The sequence below is a fragment of the Artemia franciscana genome, chromosome 4 (assembly GCF_032884065.1).
Source record: "Artemia franciscana chromosome 4, ASM3288406v1, whole genome shotgun sequence".
NCBI classification, from domain to species: Eukaryota; Metazoa; Arthropoda; class Branchiopoda; order Anostraca; family Artemiidae; genus Artemia; species Artemia franciscana.
In genome coordinates, this window is record NC_088866.1 from 39,316,428 (window position 1) to 39,339,994 (window position 23,567).

At 36.8% G+C, this 23,567-nt stretch overlaps 1 protein-coding gene across 2 annotated transcripts in view; it reads right to left on the reverse strand.

Moving 5' to 3' along the window:
• LOC136026409 (rho GTPase-activating protein 12-like) overlaps window positions 1–20,340 on the reverse strand; it is a 106,645-nt gene extending 86,305 nt beyond the window's left edge. For both annotated transcript variants that reach the window (XM_065702974.1, XM_065702973.1), the window contains exons 1-2: window positions 20,220–20,340; window positions 5,015–6,593 (exon numbers count right to left, since the gene is read on the reverse strand). In XM_065702974.1, coding sequence (XP_065559046.1) covers window positions 5,015–6,592 — 1,578 coding nt within the window. In that variant the 5' untranslated portion in view covers window position 6,593; window positions 20,220–20,340. The remainder of the gene's footprint in view (window positions 1–5,014; window positions 6,594–20,219) is intronic.
• Between the last annotated feature and the right edge of the window lie 3,227 nt (window positions 20,341–23,567).

Here is a 23,567-nt window from a genome sequence, read left to right on the forward strand (position 1 = left end):
GAAACCTCAACAGTAGGGTTCTCTGATATGATAAATCTGGTTTTGCAATTTTCATCAAGATTTGTGACCTTTTTTTGGGGGGGGGATGTTTAACCCCTTTTCAAAAATCGGGCAAATTTTCTCAGGCTCGTAGCTTTTGATAGGTAAAATTAAACTTAAAAAATCTTGTATGTTTGGAATCAGCATAAAAAGTCAATTTTTTTAATGTAGGCCTATATATTGATATCAAAATCCGCTTTTTTTCAAAATTGGTTACTATTTAGCCGAGTCACTCCTTACTTACAATTCTTTACCCAAACTGTAAGATGCAGTTCATTACCCTAAATTGTTTGATAATGCAACTCTTTTCTTCCCATCGACTGGTTAGCATTCGCTGGAAAATAATAAGAAGAAAAGTCAGGGTATTGTGAAATATAATGGCCTATATACTGCTTCATTAGAGAAGGGGGAAAGTAATTTAATGCGGTTTTAGGAGCAAGATAAGTAAGTATTTATGATTGTCATAAGGTGCTTTTAGATTTTATTACTTTATCTTACTTTTATAATTTTGTCGATTGAAGCAGTGCATAATTGAATTCATTTTTCGCCATTTTTCTACAGTTCCGTGGCAAACTCTTCTTGGTAGATTAAAAAGGACAGTAGAACTTCTATTTTTCTTTCAAATGAGCCCTCTCGCGATCTTTTAGAACCATGGGTTTAACACAATCATCCCTGGGAAGGGAAACAAGAGCTAAGAGCTCATATGGCACTTGTGACGAGGCGAGAAGAGCTAAGAGCCAAGAGATCATACGGTATGAGCTCTAACAAAATTCTATGAATCAACAGATTGATTTAAAAAGGAAAATAAGAGGCTTAATGCCGGTCAGGATTTAAAATAAGAGCTCTGAGTCACGATGTCCTAGCACGCCCAGAAGCACCAAACTCGCCAAATCACTGAACCCCTCCCCCCAACTCCCCCAAAGAGAGCAAATCCAGTACGATTCTGTCAATCACGTATCAAGGACATTTGTTTATTCTATCCACCAAGCTTCATCTCGATTCCTCCACTCAAGTGTTTTTCCAAGATTTCCCCCTCCAACTCCCCCCAATGCCAAAAGATCTGGTCGGGATTTAAAATAAGAGCTCTGAGACATGAATTCCTTCTAAAAATCAAATTTCATTAAGATCCGATCATCTATTCGTAAGATAAAAATACCCCAATTTTCACGTTTTCCAAGAATTCCGGTTTCCCCTTCCAACTCCCCCCAATGTCACAGGATCTGGTCGGAATTTAAAATTAGAACTTTAAAGATCCTTATAAATATCAAATTTCATTAAGATCTGGTCACCCTTTTGTAAGTTACAAATACCTCAATTTTCAAAATTACCCCCCTCCCAATTCCACCAAAGAGAGCAGATTTGGTCCGGTTATGTCAAACACGTATCTTAGACAGGTTTCTATTCTTCTCATCCAGTTTCATCCTGATCTCACCGCTTTAAGTGTTTTCTAAGATTTCCGGTCCCCCCCAACTGCCCCCCCCCCCAATTACGCTTGATCCGGTTGAGATTTAAAATAAGAGATCTGAGTTACGAGGTCCTTCTAAATATGAAGTTTCATGAAGATCCGATCACTCCTTCGTAAGTTAAAAATACGTCTTTTTTCTTATTTTTCAGAATTAACCCCCCCCCCCCTCAATAGAGCGGATCCGTTCCAATTACGTAAATCACGTATGTAAGACTTCTCCTTATTTTTCCCACCAAGTTTCATCCTGATCCCTCCAATCTAAGCGTTTTCCATGATTTTAGGTTCCCCCACACCAAACTTCCCCCAATGTCACCAGATCCGATCAGGATTTAAAATAAGAGCTTTGAGACACGATATCCTTCTAAATATCAAATTTCATTGAGATCCGATCACCCGTTCGTAAGTTAAAAATACCTTAATTTTTTCTAATTTTTCAGAATTAACCTCTCCCCCAACTACCCCAAAGAGAGCGGATCCGTTCCAGTTATGTCAATCATGTATCTAGGACTCGTGATTATTTTTCCCACCAAGTTTCATCCCGATCCCTCCACTCTAAGTGTTTTCTAAGATTTTAGGTTTCCCCCTCCAACTCCCCCCAATGTCATCAGATCCGGTCGGGATTTAAAATAAGAGCTCTGAGACACAATATCATTCCAAACATCAAATTTCATTAAGATCCCATCACCCGCTCATAAGTTAAAAATACTTCATTTTTTCTATTTTTTCCAAATTTAACCGGCCCCCCACTCCCTCCCCCAGATGGTCAAATCGGGAAAACGACTATTTCTGATTTGATCTAATCCGGTCCCTGATACGCCTGCCAAATTTCATCGTCCTAGCTTACCTGGAAGTGCCTAAAGTAGCAAAACCGGGACCGACAGACAGACAGACCGACAGAATTTGCGATTGCCATATGTCACTTGGTTAATACCAAGTGCCATAAAAAGCAACAAACAAGCAGAAACGGAAAAACTTTCTTTAGGGAAAAACACAAATTTCCACATTTTAGTAGACAAGAGCTTGAAACCTCTGGAGTGGGGTTAAAAAATCAAGCAAATTTTAACAGTCTCATAACTTTTGATGTCCAAGACCGAACTTAATGAATTTAATATATTTGAAATCAACATTAAAAGCTATTTCTTTATATGCATAAATTGCTATCAAAATTTCTATCTTTAGTTTTGGTGGTACTTGTTGGCACTTGTTTCGGTGGCACAGAATGCACTGGACTTGTATAATTTGGGCTATGCATTTACACATTAGAAGTGGGAGTAGGGGTAAGGTTATGTTATGTTAGGTTTTCATAATTTTGTTTCTAAAGTACTATTTTATCATCTTGTTTTGTTATTTTTCGTTAGGATTAACCTAATTTATTTTTTGGGGGTCTGTTTCCGATAACCGACAAGTGCCGTTTCGGTTACTACTTGCCCGAGTTGCTCCTTATTTCCAGTTCGTTATCATGAACTTTTTTAAATTATGCAAAAATGTTGGAACATTCTTGCTAAGTGAATGTAGTAGAATCTAAGCTTTTTATGGTACAACAATATAAAAAGCAATTCCTCACCAGTTTATAAGGTATGAAAGAAACAGGCATTACGTTAACTTTTGATAAAATAAAAGCGGTCGGTGAAATATTTTTCTCTCCCCCCTTAACATTTTGGGAAGGGAGTCCTTGATCCCTTTCTCCGTCACTAATTACGCCTGGTTTACTAAGTAAAGTTTCGGAACTGCTTAAAAAAAAACTACAACTGAAATCAATATTAGCCTAAACAAATTTTGAGCTTCATTTCGTGCATTACATGCTCATAAGTGAATTTTCGTTTCAGTAGGCACTTCCAATCAACTCGTCACGCTTTTTGAGTTTCAAAGGAAGTATTTAACTTCGTCAGAGGAAAACGGAAAGCAGCTGGTTGGAGTATAGCGATGGAAATAAAAACTAAACAAAAAATAATTATCATACATGAATAAAATACTTGGTCAAGTATGCTATACATAACATTCAGGATCTGATTTGGTCACGGTTTGAATAATTTCTACTGAAAACGAAAATGGGCTGAGCATAACCTAAACTGGGGAGGGGGATGAAAACGGAAGAGTAACATCAATGGAAAATATCCAAAGGTCTGGTACTTCTGAGAATGTGGGCTCAATATAAAATGACTAAAGGAAAGGTCAAAACAAGGGCTCCAAAAATTTAAAAACCTCATTACGATAGGCAGCAAATTTTCGATCCCACGCGATATTTAGAAACAAGGGGTTCTATTTAAGGTTAATCCAGACAACTCTGGGATACTGGTCAAAAATTACTTTCTTAAAGCTTGTAATAAGTGTAAAAACTAAACATTTACTTCAACATGAGGCGTCAATAACAATTCCATAGCCCACACCTTGGTCTGATGAAAAATATATTTTCTTCTGCTTGAAAGAGACCCTTTCAAAAACACTATTTCAAACAGTTCGTGGTAACGAACTGTAGTAAAAAGCGACCAGGCTAAATAGTAACCGAAACTCTAACAAATGGAATTTTGATACCAATAGTTACATCAAAAGAATTGCATTTTAATGCTGACTTTAAATATATAAGTTTCATCAAGCGACCACGCGTGAAAGACTTCACGCGTGTTCTTTCTTTGGTTGTTCCACGAGTCACCATATTTTACATCAATTTACGGAGAATAATGCAGTAATGATCGGATCCTTGGGAAAAGGGTAAACGGAAATTCTTTAGCAGGCGGGAAGTCTAAAAATAAAAATGAAATGAATGTTTAGGCGATTATTCTTCAGTTTTAGCAGGGTCTTTCGGATCATTCTTGGGGGGACAGTCGCTCCATATGAGCAGACATGTATACAAACACGCATAAGATATTGAGGAACCACCACAGGACTTTTTCACAAAAGGGGAGAAGAAGGGTCGGATATTCCCAAAAACTTCATTTTAGACACACAAGCTCTTAGTAACTTCTTCTATCTCGCCTCCTCTCTGTGTATAAGGTATGGTTGATGTATTTTTGAATTGACATTATCGCATTGCAGCCTACAGAAATAGTTTAGGGGACCGCATCGCCCTGGAAAATAGAAACTAGAACACTTAACTAGAAAATAGAAACACTTTTCCGTAATTCTCTCCTCAAAATCTCCCTCCTTCACCTTAAAAAAAACGATTTGAATCACAACTACTACCCTTACTAGTCCCTTTATTATATGACGCAGGTTATGGAAAACTGTACGTCTTTAGACTTATATACACAAGAGATTATAGGAAAAATCCCTATAGCAAAACAGCTGGTGACAAGCTTATGGAAGCTGAATGAAAATATGGGTTGGGTTAAAAGACATGGTTTTCTTTAAATAATTACATCACATCCCCCTCCCCTGTACTCCAAAATGAATTTAAGCACCTATGTTTTGGTTCAGTTTTGGGGAAGGGGGGTCCCATCGCCCTCCTGTGTGCAGACAGATATACAGTACGATAGGCAAGTAAAAACACGACAAAACAAGGAGGTGACTTACCTTTTGATTTAAAAAACTGGACTGTTCTTCCTGTGAACTAGGGGATCTTGTTACTGGTGAATCGGATATGATCCCAGAAGTTGACTCTGAATTAAAAGCAGAGCCAAGCGAGTCCAGTGAATTTTTAGAACCTTTATCTTCGAGCTCACTAGAAGAATCCAAACATTCTGCACTGGACAATGTTTCAACACTACCAGGTGAGCTTGCTTTCTGTTTCTTATTTCCTCTCAAGCTAGGCTGACGAATAAACTGCAAGAGGGGATTAGAAACAAATAAAGACGGGGATTCACCATCAGTTCGCGAACTATCCTCGTTTATTGTTGGTGGCATAAGAAGGGCTTCCTGCTTACTGTTCTTCTTTTCTTTCCTAGCAAACAATGGAGATTTTAGTCTTTCCGTGGAAACTTTTTTCGTTTTTTCACTGCTTTGAACCAATTTTTCTGTACTGATTTTTCTAACTGGCTGGGCGTCACTTTCTTTCGAGAATAAACGAGAGAACATGCCCTTCCTTGCAGTAGGTGATTTCACTTCCTGGTTGTTTCTAATTGGAGCCACATAGGTCTTTGACTTTGGCGGCATTTTAGGCTTTTCATCTAAAGGTTTTGCGCTTTTATATTTGTTCAAGTCAATTTGCGGCCTCACTTTTCTCTCCTGATTTAACTTCAAGTCAATTGTTGCCACTGTCTTTTGTCTTTCGAAAACAATTGGTTTCCTCGATGGTGGTTTTCTACCAACGCTTGCAGTTGGAATGTCATCAGAGGGTTTTGTACTGTCAACAATTGATGGTTGAGCTATTAAGTTTTGATTTAAATTAATGTAGTTATGGCGTAACTTTATATTTTCTCGTGGGGCAGGCATAGGCTTTTTGGCAAATTTAGGCGGGAGTTTTGGGGGAACTGGTTTGGGCAAAGGCAATTTTGAAACTGCTTTTGGGATCTGACTTGAAGCTGGTTTTATCTCACTCTTTGCATCATCTAAGAGACATCTTGTAGAATCAAATTTTACAGTATCACTTTCATCATTTACACTAGGCAACTTTTTTATCACAGATTTATTGCTACACTGTTCTACAGAAGAGACATCTGTCATTTTTTCGCCACTTTTTTCATAGCTTTCAACAGTATCTGGTGCTGAACTACGGCGAAACTCTTTAATATCATTCACCAGTTTTAAACTTCTATGACTTGTTGCTTTCCCTGTAGAGTAAGTACTAACTGCCCATGAACTACGCTTACCACTAACTGCCTGTGGCGAGCCATGTAACTTTTCGGGAGAAGGCAAGCAATCAAATGAGCTAGACCTCTTTCGACCAAGGGGTAACTTGGAATCATTTGCCTTCTTTGGTCTTGCTCTAGTAGAAAAATTTATTGATAAAATTCCAGTTTCTTCGAGATATTCAGCTGGTGCATAGAAGGGAATAAGCTCTTTAGGGCGAATTACTTGCCACCATAGAGAATTAGCTTTCCTAAGTAGGAACAGCTCTTCATCTTTATGTATTCTTACTTGCTTATTATGCCCACTGGGTGTGTATTCAAACCCAAAAAGGACTCTAACTGTTGATAAACTATCAGCAGCCATCCTAAAGTAATAAAAACAAAGTCAACATATTTTACAACATATTTTAATCACGAATTGAGAGCATTTCATTATCTAATGAATATCAGCCAATCCAAGAAGTGAGTACTAATACTTGGACAACCGGCTCCTGGAAAGCCAGAATAAAGAGCGAAGCAGATTTTACTTTATTCAGCTCAGAAAGGATTCAATGCAAACCGTGGTGGTTATGAGAAATTAATGGAGGAGCACGGGGGCTACATACTGTTTTTGGTTTTATGATGGTAATACTGCAGTTTTAGTCTCCTACTCACAATTAATGACTTCAAAAACCTTAGTACTAACTTTAGTAAAAATAATAAGCAATTGTCAAATATTTCCCTGCTACGTTTTGCCTTCAGACTTGTATTGCAGTAGTAGCCTCGGGTTTATAATCAAAAATTTCCAAAGTCCTTTAATACATAGGCTACTACGATAGAAATTGAAAGTCATTTGTCAAGAGCGTATGCACCGTAATATGTTTTAATTTAAGACAGTCAAATATCATTTGGTCTTATGTTTGTAATTTTACTTCTAAAACCTTTAAGAAATAAATTTTGGATCAATTTTGTGATAAAAGAAGTAGAGCGCAAAAAAAGAAGAAAAAACAAGAACCAAGAGCTCATATGGCACTTGTGACGAGGTCGGAATTTAAAATTAGACTCGGTACTAGAGTTATCGATTTCATCGTCCTAGCACGTCAAGAGGCAAAAAACTCGCCAAAGCACTAGAAATCCCTCCAACTCCCCCAAAGATCTCGAATTCGGTCCGGTCAATCATCTATCTATCATCTATCAATCATCTATCATCTATGTCAATCATCTATCTAGAAGTTGTGCCTAATATTCCCATGAAGTTTCATCCCCATCTCTCCACTCTAAGAGTTTTCAAAGATTTCCGATTTCCAAGATTTCCGTTTCCCCCTCCACCCCCTATTTCCTCGGATCCCGGAAACTCGCCAAAGCACTAGAAATCCCTCCAACTCCCCCAAAGATCTCGAATCCGGTCCGGTCAATCATCTATCTATCATCTATCAATCATCTATCATCTATGTCAATCATCTATCCAGAAGTTGTGCCTAATATTCCCATGAAGTTTCATCCCCATCTCTCCACTCTAAGAGTTTTCAAAGATTTCCGATTTCCAAGATTTTCGTTTCCCCCTCCACCCCCTATTTCCCCGGATCCGAGCCGAATTGAAAATAGAGTATCTTATACATGAGATTTTTCTATATATCAAGTTCCATTAAGATTCGATCACCCAATCATAAGATTAAACCTAGTTCCAACTAGTCACTTTGTAGAGGTCCCTTACACGCCGACCAATTTTCATCGTCCTAGCACGTCCAGAAGCACCGAACATGCCAAAGCCTTGGAAATCTCCCCCCTGACTCCACCAAACAGAGCGGATCCGGTCCAGTTATGTCACTTACGTATCTAGGACTTGTGCCTATCAATCATAAGTTAAAAATACCTCTTTTTTTATATATTTAAAACGAAATTTGTATATTAACTTTACTTTTTTTGGCTAAATGGCTTTACCAAAGTTTTGATCGGACGATTTTAAGAAAAAAGGGTCGGGGAGGGGGCATAGTTACCCTCCAGTTTTTTTTACTTAAAAAGGCTAAAAGAACTTTTAATATTATTTACGAAAGTTTTCATTAGTAATAAATATACATAACATATAAATTAACCAACGTAACGAACTTCTATATTCGTATATCTTTATTCCGTATACGAGGGGGTTCGTCCCCTCGTCAATACCTCGTTTTTTACACTAAAGTTCGAATTTTGTTCCAAATCTTTAAGAGTGACCCCCTGAATCACAAAGACCGTTTAATTAAAATTAACAGCTCTTTTTAAATTACTAGAAATATTTTAGTGTAAAGAGCGAGGTATTGAAGAGGTGACGAATCCCCTTATATCTATATATATAAAAATAAGTTGTCTGTCTGTGGATGTGTGGATGGATGTGTGGATGGATGTGTCAGGTGACGTCACCTGAAAAAACTGGATCAGGTGACGTCAAAACTGAAAAAACTAAAAAAGGCAAAAACTACAAAAAAAACTAAAAACTAATAAAAAAAATAAAAAAGCTAAAAAACTAAAAAAACTAAAAAAAGGCAAAAACTACAAAAAAAAACTAAAAAACTAAAAAAAAAAACTGAAAAAACTAAAAAAAGGCAAAAACTACAAAAAAAAACTAAAAACTAATAAAAAAAGTAAAAAAGCTAAAAAACTAAAAAAACTAAAAAAACTAAAAAAAGGTAAAAAACTAAAAAAAATAAAAAATAAAAAAAAACTAAAAAAAAGGAAAAAACTGAAAAATAAGCTAAAATAAAGGTAAAAACCAATAAAAAACTAAAAAGAAAAAAAGGAAAAAACTAAAAAAAATTTTCATCTAAAAAACTAAAAAAAACTAAAAAAGGTAAAAACTAAAAGAACTAAAAAAGAAAAAAATAAATGACGAAACTCAAAGAGAAAGCGACCAGGACAAAAGGAATGTTCGATTAGCAATCAACAAAGCACCGGGAAGCACCGGGACACAGGGAGTATGAATGACGACCAGGACATAAGTAAAAAAAAAAATTAACAAAACTAAAAAGAAGTTAAAAACTACAAAAAAACTAAAAAGAAAAAAAAACTAAAAACTAATAAAAAAACTAAAAAATCTAAAAATCTAAATAAACTAAAAAAGAAAAAAAAAAGGAAAAAAATAAAGGAGAAAAACAAAACTAAAAAAGGAATGTATATACAGACCGGTACACCGGGATACAAATGACGACCGGGACACAGGGAATATAAATGACGACCGGGACACAGGGACACAACTACAACGGGGACACCGGGGGAAACAGGGGGATATAAATGACGACCGGGACAAAAAAACTAAAAAGAAAAAAAAACTAAAAACTAATAAAAAAACTAAAAAATCTAAAAATCTAAATAAGCTAAAAAAGAAAAAAAAAAGGAAAAAAATAAAGGAGAAAAACAAAACTAAAAAACGAATGTATATACAGACCGGGACACCGGGATACAAATGACGACCGGGACACAGGGAATATAAATGACGACCGGGACACAGGGACACAACTACAACGGGGACACCGGGGGAAACAGGGGGATGTAAATGACGACCGGGACACCGGGACAGGGAATGGTCGATTAGCAATCACCATCAACAAAGCTCAAGGGCAATCATTAGAATCATGAGGTATAGATCTGAATACAGATTGTTTTCCCATGGACCATTATATGTTGCATGTTCAAGAGTCGGTAAACCTGACAATCTATTTATATGCAAAGACAATGGGACAGCAAAGAATGTTGTATATTCGCAAGTTTTACGTAGTTAAAACCATATATATATATATATATATATATATATATATATTATATATATATATATATATATATATCTATCTATATTCACAGGTGGGACATAGGGACACAACTACAATGGCGCGTAACTATTATGGCGCGTAACGACTTACGCGCGCGGGGGGGCTTGGGGGGGGCGCGAAGCACCCCCACCAACTAGGTGTTGGGGTGGCGCGAAGCGCCACCCCAACAGCTAGTATGTAATAATTTCTGTTCGCTTTAAGTTTTAATGTTGCTCCTTACTTTCAGTTGAAAAACCTATTTTTTATATATTTAATTTCTGAACGTTTTTGAATTAATACAAGTTTTGATTTTGCTTCACCGTACATAAAAAATTTAAATGAAATTTGCATATTAATTTTACTTTTTTGGTTAAATGGCTTTCTCAGAGTTTTGATAGGATGATTTTGAGAAAAAAAAGGCGGGTGAGGAGGCCTAGTTGCCCTCCAATTTTGTTGGTTGCTTAAAAAGGCCACTGGATATTTTAGCTTTATTTACGAATGTTTTTATTAGTAACATATATACGTAACTTACAAATTAACTTACGCAACGAACTTCTATATTCGTGTATTTTTATTACGTATATCTCGTCAATACATCGCTCTTTACACTAAAGTTCGAATATTGTTTCAATTCTTTAAGAATGACCCCAGAATCACAAGGGCCGTTTAATTACAATAAGTAGCTCTTTTGAAATTGCTAAAAATACTTTAGCGTAAAGAGCAAGGTACTGAGGAGGGAACAAACTCCCTCATATAAGTAATAATTTCTGTTCGTTTTATATTATAATGTTGCTCCTTACTTTCAGTTTAAAAAACTCGTTTTTATTTAATTTATGATTGTGCTCCCTTCATGGAAATTCTCCTCCCCCATAATAAATTCCTCCGTGGAAAGATCCTCTCACGTAACTTTTTTCACGTTGTTTTTTTTATTTAATACTTTTAAGATTAACAAAAACAATAGTTGCCATTCTTGATGGACGTTTTTCAACTAATGCAGGTTCGAATTTGGCTCATCGTAGATAAAAAATTAAGACGAAATTTGCATATTAATTTTGGCAGATTTATCCATATTTGAAGGGTTGTCCCCTTCTCAATACCATGCTCTTTGCGCTAAAGCTGTTAGCAGTTTTAAATAGTTTCCTATTCTAATTAAACAGCCCCCGTGTTTCAGTTTACACTCTTGAAAAATTGGGACAAACAGTCAAACTTTAGCATAAGGAGTAAGGTATAGAGGAGGGGGCAACCCTTCATATATGGAATAATTTCTGCTCGTTTTTTCAAATAATGCTGGTAAATTTGGCTCCCCATCTATGAAATATACCCCTCCCCCTCACAGAGAACTCCTCCGTGAAAACTTCATCCAACGTAAAGTGCACCCCCTCCCAGTCAAGTTCCCTCCAAATAGTTCCATCCTCACTGAGAATCCCCGCTCCATGTAAAATCACTTGCGGACGATTCAGCCTTAAAATTCTCCTTTGCAATTCTTTCATTTGAATAAGACTTTAGTCTCTAATCAGTGTCTCAATCACTCCAGAAATGCCCCCTTCAGTGGAAATTATTTCCAAGAAATCAAAACACGCGGAAAAAAAGCCCTGGATAATTCTCCCGGAAAGTCTCCACATGAAAAATTTGACAAAGAGAATGTAAGACACTTAAAAAGAATTTTGAATTCCTCAGTGTAACATTTCCCCTGGAATATTCACCCTCCCAGAAATTTCCCTTCCCAAGGAAGAGTCCCCCTATACGTAAACAATGGACAAACTTCATAGTTTACAGACCTCTCCCCATGGTCTGTGGGGGGTCATTTTGCACCAGAAGAATATTTATTTAATTTTTCAACAATACTGAACATAATGACTATCTCAAAATTTGGTCAGATAAATATGGGGGGAAATGGGCATGGAAAGGGGGCCAATTGCCTTCCAATCTTTTTGTCGCTTAAAGAGGGCTCTAGAACTTTTAATTTCCGTTCGAATGGACCCTCTCCCAATCTTCTAAGGCCCTTATTTCAATACAATCACCCATGGGAAAAAAATGAACATGCTTTTGTGATCTGTCTTCTAGCAATAATAGCAAAATTCCACATTTTTGCAGATAGGAGCTTGAAAGTTATACAGTAGGGTCCTCTGGTAAGATGAATCTGGTCACCAGAGCATCATAGACAGATGTTTAATGGCACATTCGAATGGAAACTAAATTTAATAGTGTCCTTTTTTAAGTCACCGAAAAGGTTGAAGGGCATGTAGACCCACCTCTCCCCAAATGACGCCTCCTCCCAGTCACCTAATCGAAATTTTGAGATAGCCACTTTGTTTAGCATAGTTCAAAGGTCCAGTAACAATGATTTTGGTGATGATATGACCCTACATAGTCCCTGAGGAAAGGGCTGTAGATGATATAGGACGAAATGGTATTGGGTGTATCCATATTGGGCGTATTGGCAGTGCGCGTACCAGGATCGGGCATATCAGCATCGGGTTTTTTTTTCCAACCATGGTTATGCGCCTCCTATCATGGTTACACCAGTAGCTGCAATCCTGGTGGCAGATGTAGCTACAACCTAGTAAAGAGCAAGCCACAGCCTGTAGTAATCAAAAATTGAAAAACGCGTTTTGAATAAAAACTGCCAAAAGAGAAGAAAACGCCATCTGACACAGATTCAGAAATGGTAACTATAATTTTGGTTAATCTTAAAAGTGAAATTTCATCACAAAACCAAATTTAGATTTATGATAATTTTAAAGAAGAGTCTAAAACCACCTTGTGACAGCGGAATGGTAAAAGCCATGCCCGTTTTCTGCGGGTACTGAAGTTCAATCCCCGTTGTCATAAGGAGGATCTTGAGAGCCTGAAATTACTTGAAAATGGTGTCAGATCAAAATAGAAATTGCACCATTGGAATCAGTATGGTCAAAAACGCGGTAATTCAAGGTAATAGGGTAATAGAGTCCCCAAAACAACAAGGAAAATCACTTTTTTGTATGGGTAGCACTGATGCGTCTCCTTTTTTCTTTCTTTTTTTTTACCAGGGCTAGCAGGTTACCAGAACATCATAGTGATTTTCAATGGCTCATTTAAATGGAGCTGAATATTACTAGCACCCTCTTTAAGTGACCAAAAAGATTGAAGGGCAGATGGCTCCCTCCCCTAAAGTTGTCTGATCAAAATTCTGAAATAGCCATCACACTTGAAAAGTAAAATAACTATACTTTTGCTGATGACATGACCCTCCATAGTTTCTGGGAAAAGGTATGCAAGTTATGAAATTATTCCAACAAAATTGGACTATCAGAACATGTAGTTTGGTCAGTAGAGTTGTGGACTTCGATTCAGGATGTCAAGGCTTTAATTCCTTATTGGGCACTTTGTTTTTTCAATCATGGTTTTGTGCCTTCTATATGATTATTTGGATAATCTGTATTTGTTAAGGCTGACTAGGATAATTTTCTAGGGGAACAGCTTTTCATGGGAAGGAAATTCTCTGGGAAAACTTTCCAGGGGGAGGGGGATTTCCTGGCATCATCTGAGAACCATCACAAATTAAATAGAAAACAAGAGCTAAGAACTCATATCGCACTTGTGACAAGGCAAGAAGAGCTAAGAGTCAAACGCTCATATGGTATGAGCTCTAACAAAATTCTAAGAATCAATAGATTGATTTAAAAGGAAAATAAGAGGCTTAATGCCGGTCAGGATTTAAAATAAGAGCTCTGAGTCACGATGTCCTTCTAAATATCAAAATTCATTAAGTTCCAATCCCCCACTTATAAGTTATTAATACCTAATTTCTTCTAATTTCTTACTCTCCCTTTAGCCCCTCACATGGTTTAATCTGGCAAAACGACTTTATCAAGTCAATTTGTGCAGCTCCCTGACATGCCCACCAATTTTCATTGTCCTAGCACGTCCAGAAGCACCAAACTCGCCAAATCACTGAGCCCCTCCCCCCAACTCCCCCAAAGAGAGCGAATTCGGCACGGTTACGTCAATCACGTATGAAGGACATTTTCTTATTCTATCCACCAAGCTTCATCCCAATTCCTCCACTCCAAGTATTTCCAAGATTTCCCCCTCCAACTCCCCCCAATGTCAAAAGATCTTGTCGGGATTTGAAATAAGAGCTCTGAGACATGGATTCCTTCTAAATATCAAATTTCATTAAGATCCGATCAGAGAGAACTACCCTAAAGAGAGCGGATCCATTCTGGTTATGTCAATCATGTAACTAGGACTTGTGCTTATTTTTCCCTCCAAATTTCATCCTGATCCCTCCACTCTAAATGTTTCGAAGATTTTAGGTTTCCCCCTCCCAACCCCCCCCCCCCCAAATGTCACCAGATCTGGTCGGGATTTAAAATAACAGCTCTGAGACACGATATCCTTCCAAAAATATAATTTTGTTAAGATCTGGTCAATCATTTGTAAGTTAAAAATACTTCATTTTTTCTATTTTTCCGAATTAACCGGCCCCCCACTCTCCCCCGGATGGTCAAATCGGGAAAAAGACTATGTCTAATTTAATCTCGTCTGATCCCTGATACGCCCGCCAAATTTCATTGTCCTAGTTTACCTGGAAGTGCCTAAAGTAGCAAAACCAGGACCAACAGACAGACAGACCAACAGAATTTGCGATTGCTATATGTCACTTGATTAATACCAATTGCCATAAAAAAAAATCAGCTGGAAGTAAGAAGTAACATTAAAACCAAAACGAACAGAAAATATTCTGTATATAAGGAGGGCTACCCCCTCCATAAACAAATAAAGTACATGATGGCAGTGTTGCTTCTAAATTAAATTTAAATTAAAAATAGGCAAAGGCTAACTTAAAAAACAAGGTTTTTCTGAGGAAGGTAAAGAATGAAGTAGAAACTTAAAACAAACAAAAATTATTGTTTCACATTCTATCTAACAAATTGATAAAACTTGTGCTATTAAACCAACTGATAATATTTCCCTGTATTTGCATGATTATAGAAAATAATGCATTACTGCAAACACCCAAAAGCAAGTATAAGAAAGAAGAATGTTGGTTTAGGAGTCAGAAGTGAGTACATAGCCTAACAACAACAAACTAATCTACAATGTTTTTTATAGTCGAGTTGAGATATCAGTAGCTCTCGGTATACAATTATAATTATCTTAAATAATAGCCACAGAGGGATTGAACAGCACACACATATTATGGATTGATTTATCAGGTAACATTTTGGTCTTGTCAGCTAACATCAATAATGAGTAATATAAAATTTTAAATTGTAAAAAACATGCTTTAGTATTGCTTGAATTGAAGAACAAAAAAAAAACATAATATTAACTTTGGAAATTCAGTTATTTCTCTCTATATAACACAAAGTTTCAAGTTATGATACAAATTCAAAAGCTAGTCTATAGTCCTAATACAATCAAGATGGCTTCACTTTGGACTTATCTACACACTACTCATAAAATCTCCTTTTCAGAACCAAAACGAGATCCAATCACTGGACTGAGCTCATTGTGCAGAAGTGATACCAAATTACATAAAAAAAGCAACAATCATAAAACGTTTTATTTTATTTCAAAGTGTCCTTAATTAGTTGGATTTTACTGTACCAAGACTCCTATATTTTGGTGTGTTTTCAGTAAAGTGCTAGTTTTATATAATTATAAAAACATAGAAAAATATTATCCAAGTGTTCTGTTTTCATTAAAGTGCTAGTTTTACATCATCATAAAAACATAGAAAAATATTATCCAACACCAGCTTTGTTGATATATATCAGATAGGTTGCAAAGCAATAATTTATGGCTGTTTTGAGTTACAACTTTGTTCTTTACTACCCTTAGAAAAACTTTGTTTGTTAAATTAATCAAACAGTTTGTGGTAACAAACTGTAGTAAGGAGCGACCCAGCTCAATAGTAAACAAAACTCTAAAAAACAGAATTTTGATGCTAAAATATACATCAAAAGAATCAGATTTTCACGCTGATTTTAAGTATATAAGTTTCATCAAATTTAGTCTTTGTCATCAAAAGTTACGAGCCTGAAAAAATTTGCCTTATTTTAGAAAATAGGGGAAAACACCCCCTAAAAGTCAGAGAATCTTAACGAAAATCACACCATCGCATTCGGCATATCAGAGAACCCAATGGCAAAATTTTCAAGCTTCTATCTACAAAAATGTGGAATTTCGTATTTTTTGCCAGAAGACAAATCACGGGTGCATGTTTATTTGTTTTTTTTCCCAGGGGTCATCGTATCGACCAAGTGGTCCTAGAATGCCGCAAGAGGGCTCATTCTAACGGAAATGAAAAGTTCTAGTGCCCTTTTTAAGTGACCAAAAAAATTGGAGGGCACCTAGGCCCCCTCCCACGCTAATTTTTTCTCCAAAGTCAACAGATCAAAATTTTGAAATAGCCATTTTGTTCCGCATAGTCAAAAACCATAATAACTATGTCTTTGGGAATGACTTACTCCCCCAGAGTCCCTGGGGGAGGGGCTGCAAGTTACAAACTCTGACCAGTGTTTACATATAATAATGGTTATTGGGAAGTGTACAGTCGTTTTCAGGGGATTTTTTCTTGGTTTTGGGGCTGTTTTTGAGGGGAGGGGGCTATGTGGGAGGATCTTTCCTAGGAGAAATATGTCATGGGGGAACAGAAATTCATTGAAAAGGGCGCAGGATTTTCTAAAATTACTATAAAAAAAAACAATGCAAAAATAAACATGGAAATTTTTTTCAATTGAAAGAAAAGAGTAGCATTGAAACTTAAAACGGACAGAGATTATTACGCATATGAGGGGTTCTAAAAATACTCTAGCATAAAGAGCGAGGTATATAGGAGGAGATAAATACCTTGCTCTTTATGCTATAGTATTTTTAGTAATTTCAACTATTTATTCTATGGCCTTTCTGATTCAGGGGTCATTCTTAAAGAATTAGGACAAAACTTATGATTTAGTGTAAAGAACGAGGTATTAACGAGGGTACAAATCCCCTCATATACATAATAAAAATTAATGAATATAAAAGTTTGTTATGCAAGTTAATTCTTAAGTTACGTATATTTTTTACTAATAAAAAAATTCGTTAAATATTAAAATTTATAGTTGCCTTTTTATGTAACTGAAAAATTGCATGGCAACTAGGCCTCCTTCCCCATCCCTTATTTCTCAAAATCGTCTGATCATAACTAAGAGAAAGCCATTTAGCCAAAAAAGGAATTAATATGCAAATTTCATTTTAATAATTTATGTGTGGGGAGCCAAAATCAAACATGCATTAATTCAAAAACGTTCAGAAATTATATAAAAAAACTAGTTTTTTAAACTGAAAGTAAGGAGCAACATTAAAACTTAAAACGAACAGAAATTACTCCGTATATGAAATGGGTTGTCCCCTCAGCAATCCCTTGCTCTTTACACTAAAGTTTGACTCTTTGCCACAATTGTGTTTTTTAAAACAATTAAAAGCTTTAGCGTAAAGAGCGAGGGATTGCAGAGGGGACAACCCATTTCATATATGGAGTAATATCTGTTCGTTTTAAGTTTTAATGTCGCTCCTTACTTTCAGTTAAAAAAACTAGTTTTTTTATATAATTTGTAATGAAAGATTGATTGGTCATTTTTGAATCTCAATGTTTGAGAGTTGATCTTTCCAAGGTGTATTTGGGATTTTTGGAAGCATGGGATTTGATGCTCTTGTTCTCCATTAATATCTCATGACTTGCCTGCATACAATAGAATATTGCTATTGAAGAGTTTGATGTGAAGCAATGAAATATTTGACTGTCAGATTCTCTTTATCCTGTTGAAAACCACTTGCTATATGTCATCTTATTACTGTTGATGTTGTTTTTTTACCACTAGTTTGGAAGAAAGAAGAGCAGGCAAAAATTGAAAATTCAAGGAGTATATATAATTTGTGGTATATATTTGGACATCACAGGAGATGGGGATAAAGTAAAGTGATGTGCTTTCAGGAATGATGTAAACAAGTTTTTTAATGAATTGTTTATGAATTGATTTTATAGCAGGTAAAATTCTAAGGGTTTTCTTGCTATATAGAAAAGTATTTGAGTCAGGTGAATAAAACTCTCAGGAATATATTCAGAACCTTAATAATCTCTTGGTGAAGTATTTTGAAGCCCCTCCCTCTACTCCTTCTAGAGAGTATTGACCTTTGATGACCTTTAGAAATCTTTGTGCTATGAAAATGAAACGTTCCAAAATAGATATCCAAGCCTCACCACTTTGCTTAATTTTTAGTTATCAGGTTAATAATTCTTATTCAAAAATTCTTATTCTTAATTCCAAGTTATTCAGAACCCAGGCTTTTAAGAATAAAATGCAATAAATAGATGTTATGTCATGAGTGAACTATTATGAAGATGTTAATTAAGAATACAGGCATTACAAAATGATCTGTTAGAAATAGCTCAAGAACTAGCACCAAAAAGCAGAAGAGTTCCTACACACCTTAAAAAGATTGTGTGGTGGAACAATAAGTTTTCAGTTGCAAAGTAACAGTTATTAGAGGCAAGAAGAAGATATTAGCAGTAAGCAAACATTGAGAATTGTATAATTTGTCAAAGAAGATGTGTATCTTTTAGGTGTCCAGCAGTAGAAGCAAAGATATATTTGCACCAATAATTTCTAGAGGAATTGAAATTTAGACAGTCTGCAAGTAGAGTGTATGCATCAGTGAAAAAATTGATTAGGGGGAAGAAAGATAATGGTAACATGCATTAGTAACATGCATACATTATTAATGAAGAGGAGTTAATGGAAGAACAAGAAAAAGTGGATAAAACAGTAGATTCATTGATTGGAAGACCAGATAATTTTAAAGATGAAGGGCTATCTACATTTGCTAGGGTATTAAGACTCAGTAAAATCAAAAATGAGATATATTATAATAAATATTTTACACTAGAGTTAAAGAAGGTGATTCAAAAGTTACCACTAACAGCAGCAGGTTTGGATATAATTTATCAATAGTAGATCAAACATTTAAGTGAGAAATGGATAAAAATATTGTTAGAAGCCTTCAACAAAGCCAGAGAACATGAAATATTTCTAAAAATATGGAAGGATGGGTTTGTGACTATGATTCCTAAACAAGGCAAAGATAATTCAAAAATTGAAAACTTAATATTGTTATATGTTTATAATTTCCTTCACCAGAAAAATGTGGTCTTCTAGTTCTGAATGACAAAAATGATAACAATAGAAAAAGAGAATGGGCTGGTACTACTTATACAAGCACACAAAATTTCTAAATTATGAGAAAAATATACATATTTTCTTTAAATTCACTTTATTTTGTACAGCATGCTGATGCAGATATAAATGTCCTACAAGTAGTCTTGGTATTATAATAATGGTACTTGGTAAGTAGCCAAGAACCATTGGCTATAATAATACTACTTGGTAAGTAGTCTTGGTGTTGGTATTTGTTGATGGCTGGTATATAACCCAGCCTATATAAACCAAGTGTGATAGCCTACAGTGATTATAGTTTAAGAAACCTCCTGAGTCCTAAAAGGAAGAGAGGATGAATTATCCACTTTGATCAGGTTGAAAGCTCAAAATTAAGGTAATTTTTTGTCGCAATTCAGACAAGCATAAAGCTGTAATTTACCCAATCTTCTAAGCTCTAGAAATGCTACAAGAAAAGAGTAGAAATGGTAGCATGGTAATAGGCCTACCTCCCTAGGTTATTTTGTGTCTCTTGATTCATTCATGGAAGTTTAATTCATGTAACTGAACAGTTTTGCAAGATATCAATAGACCCCTCCCCTAAACTGTAAATAGCCTATATACCATACCCTATCTTAAAAATTTTGTAAGCAGTCTTGAGAATTTTATAGTATTCCCAACAGGAGAGCTAGAATACTAAACTGATGCTACAAACTAACTCCAAAAGTTTCACAATAACCAAAATTTATCCTGTTTAACTTCTTTCACTTAACCAGCCTAGCCAAGCATAGGTCTACAATCCATAATAGCAAAACATTCCCCTTCTAATGTCTTACCCTAGGCTAACTTAGTATGTAGATCTAAGTTTATTTTTTAGATTATCATTGACCTAACTCAACTACTTTCCTAATTATCCATGCAGAGATCCCTTGAACTAGCCTTAAGAAGAATAAAAGCTCAACCTGAAATATCAGAATCAAGTTTTCCCATTACGTAAAATTGTCAACATTTTGAATTGTAGGCCTATAAGTAACTTATACAGTACCTGAACCAGATTTACATATCGATTAAGGTACTTTTAATAATCATTAGTAGAAAAAGCTGCCGGATTTAAAGGTTGTTTTGGCTAAGATAGAGCTTTTTATCAGTTGTTGCTTACAGTCTGCTTTCTTTCTTCTTTAAAAACGAAGATTCAGCGCTACCTGAGATAAAATTTCATTTGCTCCGCCCTCAACAGGTCTAATTGTAACAGGCTATTGAATAACCGTGTGCTCTGTCAAACGCAATTTGAGCGTCAAAATGAATTTCTTGTCCAGAAAATGATAATCTTGCAACCCCTTCGAAGCATCTGAGACCAACCAAAAATACTGTTAATTCACACTGGTAAATAGGTATATTAAGAATTTTCTTCCTGTAAAAGAAGGAAGAGCAGACAGAGGTGGCATTTGGGCCAAATCTTGGGGTGGGCATGAACTCCATCTGCCCCCCCCCCATTCACTTCGTGTCAGGTAAAAAAAAAATGCGGTTTTGGCAGCACATCGATCGAATATTCTAAGTAAAAACGCATTTTCAGCACCCGTGTTGCTTGGAAATGTACTGTAGCCGAATGTGGAACTCAGCCACGCTGACCTCTAAGATTAATTATAACAACGAAGAATACAATCAACGAGGTTAAGTGATTAAACTGAAAGTGGAAAATTCAACCAGACAACAGGCTGACGTTCCTCAGCGAGAAACTTTCTTATTTAAGTAAACAATACGTTGGTGAAAGTAATCTTTATTGCTATGCTGAGGGTTGTAACCAAAATCTCGGTTTTCCTTCAGCAGAAATCTTCCAGATCAAGATAAAAAATATTACAACACTCAAGGTAAAAAGGGGAATCGCCGAGGTTTCATCTTTGTAAAATCATCAACAAGCTAATCGTAGTCCAAATATTTTACTAAATCCTTCTCTGCAAACATTAAAAGGAGGTGACTGAGAAGATCATCTCCTGTTGTAAACCGCAGGTAGTTTTTCACTATTTGTAGGCTAGAAAACAGACACTTATTGCTCGCTGTTGTCACAGGAAGTGTGGCAGCAATACGAAGTACTTTAATTACTTCTGAGTAAGCCACTGGTAATACCTGAAGATGGTCGACAATGTCTAGAAAGTTTTCCAGCTTTTTCTCCTCATCAAGCAAGAAACGATTGGCAATACCAGCTTGAGATTCGAGAAGAATGTTGTCGACATCCGGCTCGCCGTAAAGAGCAGAGAAACGCTTGAGCAGCTATGTGTCCATAAGCTTGGTTGAGCTTGGATCCAAGGCTTAGAGTTTACTCAGCACTGGCAAGTTATCTGTAAACCTTCTGCCAAATTCGGCTAGTAGACGGTCAAAAGTTTTGAAGTATTCTCACTTCATTTCATCCACCAAAGTAGTAATCCGATTTCCAGATTCGATAAAATCTTTTCCTAGTGTCAAAGTTGTCACAAATTGTTTCAGATGCTTGGTGGTCTTTTGAGTTCTTCAAGGTCGTCCTTTCTGACCAACAGAGGAGGGTCTAGTCGCGGCTTCATTCACAGCAAGTACTTCGATTTTGAGTTCTGCCGCAAACTCTTTAGCCTTCTCAAAAAGCGATACAAATGAAGCATCTGAACGCAGGTCGGTGAGTTCGCTCATTGTGGCCTGAATCAGGGTGCGCGATCGGGAAATAGCCTAGTCGACGGCTTGGAGCTGCTGAGACAGCGAGTTCTTCGCTCAAATAATTGCTTCTATGTAGTGCAATTGGAAGATTACAAGGAACAATTCCATCTTCTTCTGGAGCCCAGCTGCCTCTGCCCGTGCTTCGCCGTCAGCTCCCTCGCTTACAGCAGACAGTATAGCTAAACTGCATTCATATCGGAGTCTAACCTTCGATATAGATCGATACCAGTAAGACCATTGTATGGCGGCACTTCTTGCCAGCTCCAGACTTTGCAGTTCGGCAGCGTTCTGGACCTCAACAAACAGCTGATGCAGAGTGTTGCTGTTGGGAATGAATGTGTATAGAGTCTGGACCAGTGAAAAAAAGTACCAACAGTGTCGACAGATTCAACACAGCTCGCAATGATCAAATTTAGCTTATGTGCATGGCAATGAATGTAGAATGCATGTGGAGATTTCGCTCTTAAACGAGCTTGAACACCGGAGAATGGTCCGCTCATTACGTTTGCTCCGTCGTAGCACTGCGCGACACAGTAGTTCCAATCGAGTCGAATTCTTGTCACTGTGTCATGTATGAAATTTGCTAGACTTCCAGCATCTAGGCTCTTCATGTGATAACATCCGATCTTCTTTTACTTTTCCTTCGTCGAAGTACCTAAGAAGAATAGCAAGCTGCTCTTTCTTCGAGTTGTCCTTCGTTTCGTCGACCAGAACGATAAAGTATTTGGCGCTTTTTAATTCTTTCACTATCGTGCGCTGAAGCCTGGAACCGATAACCGAAATAAGATCGTGCTGGTACTCATGGGATTTGTAGTGAACGTACCGTCTCTGTAGCTTGTTGAAGAGCGTAGGAGAGCACTCTGCGATAAGATTGCACGTCTCGACGAAATTTCTCTTGTTTGTCGAGGATTCTGTTTCGTCGTGCCCCCTAAAGGCAGTGAAGAGTCATCCCAATAGAGCTGTTACTCTTAATAAGGCTTTTATTTGCTCTCTGTTCTCCTTGATTTCATTGGCTCTGTCTGTCATTAAAACACACGCGATTGGTTGCATCTTCTTGGTTTGTATGGCTTTGAACTTCGTCCATGAAACTGCACTGTCTTTGTGGCGGTCACTTCTAGTATGCTGTTCGAGGATGTTAGAGTCTTTCCATCTTCTCACACCGACGTCTATGTAACGTCTAGACCCTCACCTCTGCCCGGGAAGAGTAGATATGCCGCCAAAGTGTCTGCAGCAGGAGCAGTAAACAGAATCATCCTGGACAGAGTACTCCAGCCACGGGTGCTTTCCATAATATGAAGCATTGAATGACAGTTTCGGCTTGCCATCACTTGCGCAGGGTAGTGTTCTAGTTTCGGTTGGGATGATATATCGAGAGAGGACAAAGAAATGTCCGTAGGGTCGCTGGACCGGCGATACTCTTTATCTTGAGGCGTATGTCGCCGAAACTGAGGCTCCAACAGACCTGCGATAGTCGTAGTTTTTCCTCGGGGTGTCTCGTTTCCTGCTTACTCGATCTGAGGGACCGTCACTCGCTGAACCGGTTCACATGGTGACGGTTTCTGTTTCTTAATCCATCGAATCAGAGTAGACTGATTTTCTACCTCTTTCTCTTTCTTCAAGTCTGCCAATTTCCGCTTTTGAGCTCCTGACAAACTCATGATGACAAACAAATAAGATATTGATACTGAATCAACAAGATCACAAACAATTC